The 14,747-nt window shown below is 39.7% G+C and overlaps 1 protein-coding gene and 1 long non-coding RNA gene across 2 annotated transcripts in view; one reads left to right on the top strand and one right to left on the bottom strand.

The window, feature by feature from the left end:
• Positions 1-452: 452 nt before the first annotated feature.
• On the top strand, positions 453-10,283 carry LOC116216524. Its single transcript, XR_004159417.1, has 2 exons — positions 453-617; positions 8,627-10,283. It is a non-coding gene; the product is annotated as an uncharacterized LOC116216524 (long non-coding RNA).
• Positions 10,284-11,085: 802 nt separating this feature from the next.
• Positions 11,086-14,747, bottom strand: part of FBXL13 (F-box and leucine rich repeat protein 13) — a gene marked incomplete at its 5' end in the record, with an annotated part of 62,340 nt that continues 58,678 nt past the window's right edge. Inside the window, 1 exon segment of the mRNA XM_019611123.2 lies at positions 11,086-11,644. Coding sequence (XP_019466668.1) covers positions 11,467-11,644 — 178 coding nt within the window.

The raw sequence follows: 14,747 nt of genomic DNA on the forward strand, positions 1-14,747 counted from the left end.
TTTTTGCTAGCATTAACAGTACATAAGCAGGATCCCATCATTGCAGAGGAACAGTTCTTCTGTAACATTCTTGTGTTGTGCTGCGTGCAGTAGCTGGATTACTCATTAAATCAAACCCTGTGTCCATGCTCAAGAGTGCAAATACACCACTGGAAGATGAAAACAGAGTCATAATAATTGTGAGATCTGTTTTATTTGCTTCCCTTGGCCTTCCTTGCAGTAAGGTCCTCTAGCAAGAGCTGTTTCTGGCAGTGTATGCCAGTGTTAATTCTCATGCTGCCTGAAGAAATACTACAGTTCTATTTTATGTGTGACATACAATATTCTGATTATGAGAAATGAAGTTATCTTTGTTAATCTTTTGACAGAAAAAAGAGGTTACAGTGTCTGAAGGACTGTTTGCCTCAAGTTAGCTATATAATGGCCTGTTTCATGCTTTGATCTCAATGTCAATCTAACAAGCTTTCATTTAAATCTGTCAGGTTCTATTACAGTCAAGGTACCTGCATCTCTCAAAGCCTACTTAGAGTTGTCTGGAAGAAAAGTGGATGTGAGCTCAGAGATCGAGTTAAAAGAAACACGGAGTGCCTCCAAAGATGATCACGTAATTTTAAGTGGTAAGGCTTACTAAGCTTGGCTACCATTAAATGTCTGTCTGGCATCAGTTGAAGACATCCACATTTTCTTATGAGTTTGTTGCTCTTGGCCCCTTTTTGTTTCAGCTGTTTCAGATTTCAGATATTTGCTTGTGCCATTGAACTCTTCTTGTTTCTAGGTGGCTCTCTCATTTTGTTTGGTAAATGAATGTGAATGCAAACAACTGCTTTTTTAACATCTTAGATGTTAAACTCACTCTCAGCATTATTCCATTGAATTTGTGGGATGTAAGCCAGGGCTTTGTTGCCTTAAACAAACTCATGTAATAAATTGGCAGAGAATATCAATTGAAAATACACTGAAATGTTTTCTCTGCATAGGTAGGAGGATGAATTAAAAAGTGCATACAGTATGTTTATAAATGTACAGTATGAATGTTAAACAGGGCGGGGTAGTTTGAGAAGTGATGGGTGGGAGATGGCTAGGAACAGAAGTTGGAGTATAAAGGATTTGTGAAAAGTGTCTGTGGTTACTGGGAACATTCTTTTAATAGATTTAAAATTGGATTTGGGAATCCCAAGTCTTATTGATTCCTGCTTTAGAAAGCAATTACACTTTTCATTGTCTAGGTGTGTACGTCTCCTCCAGTTTTGTCCATCTCCAAGTTAAGGCTCTTACTGTTACCAATTACTTAGTTTGCTCAAGAGGCAATGCTAATATAATGTATTGAAGGCTCCAGCTTTGTTTTTGAAAGCATTATGTCAGTGTGACCTGATACAGTAACAGATGAGTAAGGCTCTAAGTTTTCCTTTGTTTGAAAACTAAGAAAATCTGTTCAAAATTTCTTTTCCTTGCCCATGTAAAGTAATAACTCCCGAGTTCTCACAGGTAAGAAATGTTAGAAGTGTATGTTAATAGTACATAACCCGCTTGTACTCTTGAAGTGTATGAACATATCTCCTCCTGCATTGAAGTAATGCGCTTCTAAATTTATTACTGGTTATTAAATATAATTTTTTTAAAACCTTGTTTAAAACTCCTCAGTAACTTGTGGAAGGGACCTGGATTCCAGCAAGGCTCTAGGTGATGAAGTGCCTCAGCAGCAAAGCAGTGCATTTCCTTGTTGCCAATCATCCTCCTACTCTGGCAGCATTAAAGATAAAATTACTGTTTCAGATATGCACAGCTCACTGGCTTCTCTGGTTTTGCAATCCACTCAGTGTTTCTGTACTGCCATCAACACTGAAGCAGAAGCAATTTTTCAGCCTACCATACCATATCTAAATGATCCTGGCAGATTAACTCCAACTAGTTAATTCTCAGATATACGTATCCCAAAGCCACGGAAATCATCAGGAATTAAGCAGAGGCAGCAGCATTTGGTCACTGCTCATTGATTGCTTTCAAAGAGGAGTTGCACAAGAAGTCTATAAAATGTACATATAAGTTTGTCACAATACAGGTAAATGGAAAACAGACCCTGGAACAGATTTTCTGCAGGGTATAGTGCTGGGCTGAAGTGACACATCTTCAGCTGCCTTACACTGGGCATTTAGCTTTCTTAAATATTTTCTCATATATCCAGTGATTTTTTTCTGCCCTTTTCTTCTCTGTAAAAGGCACCAAACCTAAAGGAAGATGAATTAATTTGTTTTGAGGTATGCTTGGTTCCTTTTCTTACTCTTTTGAAAATTGTACTTTCCCTTTCTTTGCTAAGCCAGTAATGTTCCTTTGACGTGGCAAGGGGGAAGCTTCCTACTTCTCGTCATAGGGATGCTGCATTCTTTCTGCAGCCAAGCACCTGTCCTCTCATTCTCAACAATCTCTTTTAGAAGCTGATATTTGAGAATTTTCTTTGTGTAGATTCTCAAATAATTAAAAACGATTTAATGCTGTTTCTATATCATGAAAACGTTTACTGTTGAAGTGTTAGGTACGGAGATCATAGATGTCTTTCTGCTGCAACTAAAGAAACATAAATGGGGAAGGGATAGGAGTTTTGCCAACTAGAGAAAAAAAAAAAAAACTTCAAGAAGCATGGCAGCTCTGAGCTCAGAGGTTAGTTAAAAATGAGATGGGAACTGGCTGCTTTGAGGAAGCTGTTCTTGCATCTGGGAGTGTTGTGTGAGATATGAGAGAGGAGGTTCTCCAGTGGGAACTCTGTGACTTGAGTAAATATGCACCTGCACTATGTGACACAGCCTTCCCTCCTGCTTTTAGGGCAGGTGTGACCTGTGTCCTCACCTTGCTTCAAGGCTCCTGCTTCCACAGGAGTGAGGAAGGTGGCACACTATGGTCCTGAGAGCAATCACATCCAGGGTTTTGCAAGGCAGCTGAGAAAAAATGATGTGGATTTCATCAAAGAAAAAGGATGAAAGGAGCGAGCACTTCAGAGGCAGTGTGATGAAACTGTCAAAAGGTGTCTTCTCTTTCAGAAGGGTGAGGGACTTGCCTAGAAAGCTGGCGTGCTTGTCAGGGAAGGGATGGAACCAGAGAACATGCTGAGTATTCTATTCCTCAGAGTAATTTGCGGGAATAAGGATCTGTTTCCATTGCCATCAGTAGGCACTCCTGTAGTGTGGTACAATGAAGGTTATAAAAACAGATTTTTCATGCTAAGCATTGGTCCAGCTTCCGTCTGTGAAAGCTTTTCTTTTCTTGCCTAGTTTGAAAATATTTAAGTAAATCCAGTAATTTACAATAGTAATCATGTCAAGACTTTTTTTTTTCCTTCACATAGCAAAGGGGGTAGGAAAAGAGGACTGTCCTTGTCAAGTAGGCTCTGTAGCTTCTTGCAACTCATAGCTCTTCCTGCAGATGTGTGTGCCTTCCCCATTTCTCTAGGCCTGCCTTTATCTGGGAATCAGCTCATCATCATGGCCTGTAGAGACCATGAACTATATCTGGAACTACGTGTGGTAATGGGAGAGGTAGCAGGCTAGTAATTGATTCTGAAATTTAAGCAGATAAGGTAATTAGGAGACTCTCAAGCCAAAGAAGTTAGAAACATGTTAAATGAACTGATGAACATTTAAATAATCCTGATTTGTTTACATTTTAAGCCATTTTTCCAGTTTATCATTTTTACGTTTGAAGTGTGGAGGTAGGAACGTATGCATTCCTAACATGAAGAGTATTTGAGTAAACAGGAAGAAATAATGTTATGTAGTTGAAAAAACACAAAACCACCCAAACATAATAGTATATTAACAGGACTGTTCTGTAAAACTCAAAATAATCCTTTGGCTTTACTTGGCATTAGTAATACTTTGCTGGAACGTGTCCAGTTTCGAGTAATCCACTTCAAAAAGGATATGAGGAACTGTAGGGACTCCTAAAGAGAACATATGCTCAGAGGTCGAAAACATCATTTATGGGAGGGAGATTTAAAAGGAAAAAGAAAAGTATTGTTTTCTTCTTAAGAAAAGGAGTCAGAGGGAAGACGCAACTTCTCTACTATGTCAGAAATTGCTGCAGAGATGAAAGAAAATGTCCTCTGTCCACTGGTGATGGAACTAGAGATTATGATTTGATCTTACAGTAAAAAAAGCTTAGCTAAATAGCAGGATAAAGTAAGTAACGGTCTGGAGAAGTCACAGTACTTGCACTGTAGCAGGTTTTGAAGAAGAACCTAGGCAAGCATGTCAGATTAAAATACATTGGAGACTGCTTTCAGCTCTACTTCCTCTTCTTCTAAGCTGATGTGGCCATCTGCTCCCCTCAACTTCAAAGTAACTGCAAAGAAAATCAAAGAAAGATTATGAAGCATGTGTATGGATGAATCTGGGGAGTAAATGAATGCAGCTATTGGCAAGCTTACGTTGCAAGCTTATGTTTTGACAATTGTAAGTTTGCTGGAAAAAAGTCTTGCAGTTATTCCTTGATGGTGTCAATTTCCAAATCGAATCGTCTGGAATATTATCCATCTTTTACAACATGTAAATCTGTCTCTGAGTGGTGCCAGCAACTCATCTGATTCCAGATCTTTCTCTCCCCCGGCCCAGTTCTAGTGCCAACTTGATATCCAGCAGCAACCTTTGACATGGTGCCATGCATCTACTTGGAGCTGAGTGAGCTTTTAACTTTGGTGGTCAATTGCTCAATTTAGCTTTCAGCACCAAGTTTCTTTGGTCCAAGTCCCACAGTGTCACAGGTGCTCCTCAGTGGCTGTGGATGTTTGTATTTACCACATCCCACTGTTACTTTCTCAAGCTGACAAGCCAGTCCCTTCGTTCTTTTCTGTTCTTTTACTAATAACAAATATATACTTTGTGAATCTTCTCTCAAGTCTAGAAGCATATCTACTCCCTTATTTTAACCAATATGACAACAGTTGCAAGAGTTAACAGGATTTGTAGTTTGGGCTCTAATCTCATCAGTCTACAGCACTAACACCTTGCTGAGCCTTATCTGAAGGATGCTTCTCTGAGCCATGTCACCTGTTGACCGTGCACAAGAGTAACCAGGACTCTTTCCTTCATGTTAACTTATGCCTTTCCCATTGCATCTGTCCTGGTGATGGAGAGGAATCTCCTGTTTTCTAATCTTTCTCTGTAAAAGCTTCCAGATACATGTTGCCTGTACAGTATGCATTGACCCATCTCTAGTTACTCTTTCATCACTAGGAATACATTAGATAGCCGCCTTCCTCATTTGCTTCTTGAGAAAGTGAGTCCAATTACCAGATCCCTTTGGTATTTCTGACTTCTCAGGTTTCTCCTATAACTTAGTTCATGTCTTTCTATCCTGCCTGGTTCTCCAAGATGACTGTGGTGAGGAGCACCTTTACCTTCGGAACAACTGGGAATGCAGTGAAATAATAAGGATTTCATGTCTGCTTGAGGTTAGGCCCTATCTGGGCCTTATTGGATTTAGACGGATTGTTTCCTACCTAGATCTTCTCATTGCTCACAGTATGACTCCTCATCCAGCAGTAGTGGGAGAGCTGCCTATGTAGTATTGTGGGCTTACCTTTAGTTTTGCTTCAAGGATTGGCTTATCCAGGATGCAAGGAGAGAGCTTACTGCATGAGCTCCATGAACCTTGTATACCATGTGCTTCATGGATGTATTTATTGTTATCAGAAATTTGTATTATTTAAGAATCTTTTTGCTGCATTGAATTCCAAAATTAAACACAAACACAGTAGAAGGGGCAGTGAATAATATGAGGCAAGCAACTTGCCTTTAAAAGGGAAATAACTGAAAGAACATGTATCACAGCCCTCAGCTGAAACCTAAGTTTCTTCTGAAACTTAACAGCTGTGAAAGCAGAGCACTCCTTTTCCCCACTCTGCAGCTGACTTGTCTCTGTTGCATTCGAAGTTTCAGTTCTGATCCCAAGAGTAACCCTATTAGCTGTTTGTCCTTTGTTGTTTTCTTTGTTCTCAAGGCACTTCCTTAATACTTCCCTTCTTTTCTAGAAGCACTTTTTATTGAATCTTTGCCACTAGGTCTGAGTGGGAAGAGCTTTGTTTTACAGATTTACAGTGTCCTTCTAAACACTGTCCCTCTGTGAAGCCTTGATCCTTAAGCAGTATCTTAAAAAACAGACAAAAGCCCAGGTTGTATCTGGAAAAGATTACATTCCTTTAAGTCAAATAAGAAGTTCATCCAACTTTTAAAAAACACATTAGATGAGATGCTATCCTACGGATTTTTATTGGTTTCAGCTTGTATTTAATCAAGCTGTACGCAGCATTTTTGGGATGCACCACAGTGTTTAGAAAACCAGTGAAAAGCATTTTAAATCTGCTTATCTTTGTACGTGTTATGATGTGAACATAGAACTACTTCAGTTTCTCTGGCCTACAGTAAGACATACGGATCAGTGATCAATACTTGACTGCGTAAAGTTTTGCAAAGACCTTCTCTGCCTTAGACACATGTGGAAAAACTTCCTTTTTCCTAAGTTTTATACTGAGAAGGTGGCCATGAAGACAGATGGTCTTTCCCTGAGTTCAAAACCCACCAGTCAAGGCAACACCATGAAATACTTTTTTTGTGATTTAATCATGCTAAAAGTCATCCTCAAAACCCGCTTAATGTTCCCACAGTACAGGCAGTTGGGTATCATTAAGATCAAATTGCGATCAAGAAATCTCCAACTTAAGCTTTTTGCTTGATTAGCACCTCCTTCACAAAACAATTCAAGTATCTTAAGCTTGATTTGAACCTGCTACTGGCAATAGGATTAATAACTTAAGATACTTTGAAGATCTGCATCCCCGAGGAATGGAATTTGATACTGAGTTTGCTGCAGGCAGTTTTATATTCCTGCATTCCCTTCACGGGCAAATCTCCAAAAGAAGCACAAGGAACAAAACATTTTTCTAAGTTCACATAGCAAATACAAAATGAGAAACAGAGCTCAGACTACAACTGAGCTTTGAAATGACTCAATTTTTTTCTGTGTTTCTCCAAAACTCTCTGTTAAAATTTTAGCAGAAATGTAGCAGGGTGAAATCATTCTACAGGGCTCATTCTGTGCTTCAGCCTTTGTTCCTTCTACAGAACAACATGACATGGCGACAAAAAAATGAGAGAAAATGGCTGTGGCCAAGTCCTCCAGTAGACACTTTCTGAGAAAACGTCTTTGTCCTGTAAATGTTATCTTCTCTTCTCAGAAAAACAGCTGCATTTTCAGTGCTCCAGAACTCTGTGAAGTGATCAGGTGAAATTCTCCTTCGTGTTAATTTGTTGGTTCATTTTTTTTATATATGGAGACTCTCCTTGTTTCAGATGTTACCAAATTTCATATACAGTGCATTTGCATGGCTTTGTAGTGATCATTGTAGATGTATTTTAAGTCCCTGATTAGATGGAGAATAGAACTGTGGATTCGACCGTACTGCCAGTGCCTTCAGGTAGAAAGGATGCAGTAAGCATGTGGTGTAGTTGAGGCCTCTGCTACCTCGTGCAACCGGGAGGGCAGAAGTTGTACTGGGACATCTGCACGGGGATCCCTGAAGGCACAATGCAGTCTGTTAGGAAAGAATACTGAAATCCTTCTTCATTCAGTGGGAGAACTTGGTCAGTGTGAGACTCCTCTGAAAATCCTGTATTGCTGAACCGTGCTTCAGTCTGCTAGTATTGGCCTTGGCCCATAGCCATCAAGTAATCCCACTTAGCTGTACCAAAAAGCTGAAATACTATTGAAAAATTCTGCACATTGGCTTGAGTTGTAGAAACCAATGCAGTGATGTAAGTTGGAGGTTTGCCACTGCTTTTGACACGGCCAGAATTTTACTTCAGCTCTGTTACAGGTCAGAGCAGAGCATGTTTGCAAAGTTGCTTCAGAATCTGCTTCCCTGCCATCTCACATGCTATTCCAAGCTCAGATTAGTTCTAAACTTAGAATTCACTCAGTTACACGAACGCTGAAATAACAATAAAAGGCACTTTGTAAAAATAAACCAAAATGAAGGTTGATCTTCTGAGAAAGGCACAGATTTGTGACTAAAAGATCTCAGTTTAATTCCCAATTTGGTCACAAACTTTCTGCATAAATTTGGAAGGTCACTTAATCTCTCTTGGCCTCAGTTTCTGATCTGTAAAATGGGGTTAAGTTCAACTTTCTTCTTTGTTACAGAGTGAGGTTTTCAGAGTGTGACCCTTCTCACTGAGTTTAGATGAAACATAGAAGACAGACATCTCAGTTTTGTTTTGTTTTTAAGCCACTGGCATAAGAAAGTAGTGATATTAGTAACATGTTTTGTCCTTCGAGTCACTGGGTCTTACCAGCATCTCTCTTCCATGCTTACAGAAGAGATGTCAACTTCAAATTACCTTGTATGTAGACATATTTTCTAGCCTATGATATTTTATAATAAATAACACAGTAAAAAATGTAACAACAAATTATGGGAAATGGGATGAATATAAAGAATCAAAAAGGAAATGTTAGAAGCCCGAGCTAAAAATGCATAAAGACTATTTTGGTACAATCTGAAATGTTTCCAGGGAGCTTGGTGTGAAGGTGATATGTTTACTGTGTGACAAATTAAACTAAACAGGACTCTCTTTTCCAGGTCACATGAATCAAAGGAATGAAAAAGACAAATGGATTAAAGCTGACACACAAAGTGGCAAAGTGTATCTTAAAAGCCAAAGCTGGATTCAGTCTGTCAAACTGAAGATTTCTTAAAGGCGAAACAGTCAAAACAATCCAGTCAAGAAACTGTAAAGGAATATTTTCTCTGGAATTATGAAACTTTGTTGATACATATTCTTAATGTAAGAGAGAAACGATATTAAAAATGAGGACTTTTTAACCCAAGATTTGCTGGTGACAGTGGCTGGTGATTAATGGGTCTGGTTTACTTTTTGTGCCTTTTAGGAACTACAAGGCCTTACATATGCAGAATTTGTATGACCTGACCCACTCACCAAATCAGTCTTAAAAGCTGGTAACTTTCAAACAAAATAAGAAAATTAGAAATAAAACCAACACTTTCACCTCCTGGTCTTTGGAAACATGAAAATTTACTTCCAAGGAGCTGTGCTCTGCCACCTATTTTGTATTTTTTAGCAAAATATCTTTCTACTGTGCGACTTTCTTGTTTATGCAAAACATAGAATTCTTTCTTCAGTCAGATTATGTGTATTGTGGACAGGATAAAACCACTTTCAAACTGTAATTCATCACCGGTTTATCTGTTTTTTCTTTAACCCCTCTGAGCTGTTTCTGCTTTGTCAGCAGGCACTGTATGTGTAAAACTGCTTCTACGAAACAGAAGCATGTTCCATGTTGTCCTGAACCACTTCCTTGTGGACTGATTCAGCAACTCGATGTATGCTGCAGTTTTTTCTACAAAGAAAAGCTTTTAATATAAATAATCCAAAGTGCAACAGGTATGGCTGATTTCAAGAAAGAAACACTCCACCAATCAGGATGTTGGATAGGAGTCCATATGAATGTTCCCCAAAGTAAAAGCTACTGAGCTAATAAATGAGAACTGTAATCTCCTTACTACATTTCCATTTATCATCAGCCTTGCATGACAGGACTGTCAGCTCATGGAGGCAGAATGACAGAGGAGGAAGGAAGGCGAGGGAAGTTTATGCACCCTGCACAAGAGACAGTGATTTTTGTGGAGGATTTTGTTTAGTGGAGGCACACTAAACTAAAAAGAGCTTTTAAAAGCCTTTCTGTTTATATATGGCCCCTTATAACAGAAGTACTGAAGTTTGTGTTTTACAGCTGAAATGCAGGACTACCTGCCAACTGAGTGATGGAGAGAAGAAATGAAGAGTTCGGAATGTCAGTTCAGGTTTTAAATTATGTATATGTGTTTGTAGACCATAACATTATAAAATGAGGTTCCCCAAGGCTATTAGTTGCCCATCGCTAATGTTCTGCAGCAATCAAGGGCAGTTTTTTACTTTGAGAGTGGTTAAAAATTCCACATTGTTTCCCATTGTGTGTTCAGTTTGTTCTGTTGTCTATGGCAAATTATATGTATATATATATTTAATACACTAGTATATAAAACAGTAATGTCACTACTAAAAGGAATATAATATTACTAAATATTATTATACTGTTAAAAGATATACAGTTGTAATGGTTTCCTCAAAAGTTTTGAAACTAATAGTTTCTGAGCTGCAGACACAAAGTGAAAGAAGAAAGAAGTACTCCTAAATTGTTGTATCTGCAAATAAAATATGTAGTAGATATTTCACAGAGTTGAGTCTGCTATTGGTTCCATTATTCACCATAATTACAAAGCCTGTCAGCATCTGTGATTAAGATCATGTTATTGAGTACTGCTATTGGCTATCAAAGGGAGGGCATAGTAAGAAAGCATGTGATATACTCTCTGTTCAGAATTAAGCAGAATAATGCATTCTAAAACTTGCTGTGATGAAACATTAGGATAGCTAGTTATTTGCTTAAATAAGCCGTTAGAAAAGTTACACTACCAGTAGAGCTGCTGTGGTGGTATTACTTCTAAGTTAATAACTGTTGAGACCACTAGAATTCTAACATTAAGGCCAAGAATGAGCTGAAGAAGAATAAATGTTTGGGAGATTACCCAAAAGACATCTGAGTAATGTCTTGTTCTAATAATGAGGTGAAACTTCGGTTTTTTTCTCTAGACAAAAAAAAGATTAATGGGTTATCAGTAATCGAGATTTAAATGGCAAGCCCCACGTGTGCTCATTTTTCTTCTCCTTTTGATAGGAAGACGAGTTCTTACAATTGGAGAAAAATGAGGCTGTAACACTTTTCCCATCTGTGCTCCCTTTCCTTTGAAGCTCCTGACTTTGTCAGCTGCCAGCTAGCCTGCAGTTCAGAACTGAAAGTATAGGCACTGGCTTGCTTAGAGAGCTGAACTCGTAGCATGAGAGGCCTTCGTAAGAATTAGTGCTCTGAGTGTGCAACTGACTGCTGAGAAGTAGAAGAGTGGTTAAATGTGCATGCATAGTCGTGTATGAACAAACAGGTTGTCGCTACCTGGACACCGTTCCTCGTCACTCTCCCATGTTCAAGAAGCACTTGATGAGTACCAGCCGCGTCAAGGCGGAGGTTCTGTGGAAGTGTTTATGTTCTGGAAAACCTTGATGGCAAATAAGCCCCAAACACATACAGATTTATTTATTGCTTACTCTGCAGGGGACTACAAAAACCTCTTAATATTGAAAAATGAAGACAGCTTGAATCAACGTTTGAAAGTTAGCAGTGTCGTTTCAGTGCAGCTGTATTGCTTGAAGGCATGCATGCCCCTGTGAGAAAGATTTACAGAACATCCTTATTAATTCAATGTGGTCTTTTATTGAAGTCTGATTAATTTCAAGAAAAATAATGCAGTGTTCTTTTCATGTTCTTGTGAAAAACAGACAAAAAAACAAATCCAAACCTTCAACTCTAGATGGTGCATAGTTTTTTCGTTTCTTCATTTTGAAGAATTCATTCAACCAGGTTCTCACTTGTGCTTTTTGGTGAAGGTATGTTACCATCCCTGTCACAGCCAAGCCAGGAAAGAGGGTCAGCATTACTATAGTCTTGTTGCTTCAATTTGGCAGTATATTTCAAGACAGCTTGTCTGCAATAAAGAAGAAAATAAGAAGACAAAAAAATATTTTGCAGAAGCTGTTTCTACAAAGAACACTAAAATTAGTTTCCTTATCTTAATTGAATCTCCTGATGTTAGGTGTCGTGGAAACTAGAAAAGAAGATAGTTGGTTAGATCATAGAGTCATGGAATAAATCAAGTTGAAAGAGGCCCATGGAAGTCATGGTAGTTCTGTTTTTTCAGAACAGATCCAGCTAGACCTGGTAGGTATGGCTCTACTAGGTGAGCTCTGAATAGCTCTACGGCTGGAGATTGCACAGCCTCTCTGGGATTTGCATTTGACCGGCCTGCAGTTAAAAGATGGTTTCCTTCTGTGTAATCAGAGCTTCAAATATGCTAGCTTGTGGTTGTAACCTTTTGTCCTAGAAGTATGCACTGTTGAGAAGAGTCTGGCCTTGTCTTCTCTTTTGTATCCTCTCATCAGAGGGTCACAGACAGCAATATGGTATCTCCCACTCTGATCCAAGTCTTCCCATGACTGACCAGCCCAGTTCTCAGCCTGTCCTTCCCCAGCCTGTGCTCCAGCCCTATGGCAGTCCTGGTGGCCCTCATCTCGATTTGTTCAGGCGTGCCCATGTCTGGCTCAGCTAGGGAGCCTGTGACAGCTGGACTGGGAGGGAATCATTTATGGTGTCCAAAAGCACAGACTGTGTCACGTCCCTCCTTTCCAGTAGCTGTCACTCATTTCCTACTCGTCTGTCCCTTCTGTGGCCATGCCCCTTTGCAGATGAGCAAAGTGACACAGATACAGGGCAAAATCAGGACTGCTGGCTGACCTTCAAGACCAACTCCCTCCTTTCTGGATACGGTGTCTATCAGCCCAGCAGCTTCCACTGGCTTCCTGAGCTGAAGAAACTCGACCCAATGCTTGCAGTCTTTTGAAAGCCCGTTTCTTTCCATCCTTCTGCAGCTTGGCTCCTGGCCTGCTCCCAGCTGCACAGAGCAGCCACTCCCCCAGCTCCCTCCCCTGGCTTCCCCCTCACTGCCTGCGTGCCAGCAAGCTCCCTGGGGCCCAGCGTGCTCATGTGCTGCTGGGGAAGGGCCAGCCCTGCATCGCCTCCAGGCAGCCAACCTATCTATGTGTCGTGGCCACAGCAAGGCTGCCTTCCTCACCACTGAGCCCTGTAAGAGATTATAATATATAGCATCTAGACAGTACTAGTCCAAACTGAAGTGGATAGATAATTAAAATTATCTGACTAATGCTGCTACAATATTAGTAATATTCTGGTATTTCTTTTTCCAAAGTGAAAACCATGAAGCTGGTTACAGCAGCCCCAGCCATGCGCAGCTGTGTTGTTCACATCCCTGCAGCAGGCTGGGGAAGCAGGAGGGCTGCAAAAGGGACACGAGCAGTGGGATGGGAGAGCTCCTTTCCCACCATTGCAGAATTTGTATTTTTTAAAAACCAACGCTGACACGCTGTATCACCCACATGAACACTAGGCTCTAACTGTTTTTCTATTAAGGAGGCCTTTGCCATTGAGGAATGTGTGCACAAATTATGTGAGCTATAAGCTGCAAGCTATAAAACAAAATCAACTCATCCAAGTCCAAATTCCTGTTTTTCATGGAAACTGCAATGTATAGTGGCTGGCTGAAGCATGTATGAGTGGAGCTGTTACTATTTTTTTGGAAACTTATGCTGTCCCATGCCTGGAGCTACAGCTGATTAGTTTGCCAGAAACAGCCACTCGTTAATCACCAACACATGGCAAAATACATCATTTACTTAAGATGTGCTGTACTATGATAGAGCCTCTTTATTCATTCATACAAAGTCTTAAATGAATGCACTGATGAATAAAATCTTTTCAGCGAATAATTACAATTATCTTTGGAAGCAAGTGTCTCCTGGTATAAAACTCAGACCACAGACATGGCTTGAGCAGTACTGGAATACATAATTCAATCCTTATCCAAAGTTTCAATCCCTTTTACTAAGAGGAGCTAGCTACACAGTTCTTCCTCATGGTCTGAATTCTGAACTGTTCCAAGATTCAGAAATTTTTTACCAGGTCCATTATAATTAAAAGCAGAGATTTCAAGGTAATGAGGTAAGGTTAAAAAAAAAACAAGAAAATGTGATGGAAAAGAAAAACCGAAACAGGGGCAAAGTGTAGTGAAGCTACAGAAGCAAATGGAGGCAAGAAAAGCAGAAAGCATCCTTCAGGTTACACAACATGATAAATTCACATACAATCCAAAATGCTCCAAAGTCTATGTCAGCCCTGTAGAGTTATTTTAGAGTATCCAGTTCAAGTGCACACAAAAGCTGAAATGTAGTTTTCCGGGAGCCCCCACTTAACTGAAGTTTCTACTCAGGTCACAGCTGAAAACCAACTTAACAGTGAGTGAGAAGACAGCACTATGATATTTTTTGGTTGCTTGCTCAATTGAAGAGTACTCTTAGTCCATCACCAACTCATGTGTAGGCTGCCTTCATTTCTAATTACAAGGCTGTCAGATGCCCAAATCCTTCCTGAGGCCTGAATATTTGGATAGTATTTGGAAAGTGTTTGCTTTTTCAAGAAAATAGAGCTCTTGCAATCTGCTCACTAACAAACAGCAGCCATCAGAAACCAAACCAAAACAAAACAAAAACCAGAATGTTCTCCAAGTGTCAGATGTATTGCAGCTATTAAGAATCAATGCCATTTCCATTTCAAAGACAAAAAAATTTAATTGTTGGTGAGTCATTTGTTAACAAAATGGTCATGACTTTAAAAGAAATGTAACTGGCTCCTTATTAGAGCAGACAAGAAAGAAAGAAGCATTTATTCTTGCTCTTCTTCAGAATATAACATACCCTTTGCTCAGAGCACTACACTGGCTGGCAAGGAATTCAGATGGCAATGGCAGATTTCGTCATTCATTCTGCACTCAGAAAGGTTAATAGAGACCTACAACTTTCTCAGCTCTTAGCTGACTTCATATGGTACTTGCAAAGTTATGAAGTTTAAGGAGACTGTTACAATGAAGAGTGGTGTTTCTCTAAAGACACCAATGACTTCCCCCAGGATTACTCCTAAGCACATCAAAGCTGGCCTTTTCTACAGAAGCCACCTTTTAA

The sequence above is a fragment of the Meleagris gallopavo genome, chromosome 1, assembly GCF_000146605.3.
Source record: "Meleagris gallopavo isolate NT-WF06-2002-E0010 breed Aviagen turkey brand Nicholas breeding stock chromosome 1, Turkey_5.1, whole genome shotgun sequence".
Lineage (NCBI taxonomy): Eukaryota > Metazoa > Chordata > Aves > Galliformes > Phasianidae > Meleagris > Meleagris gallopavo.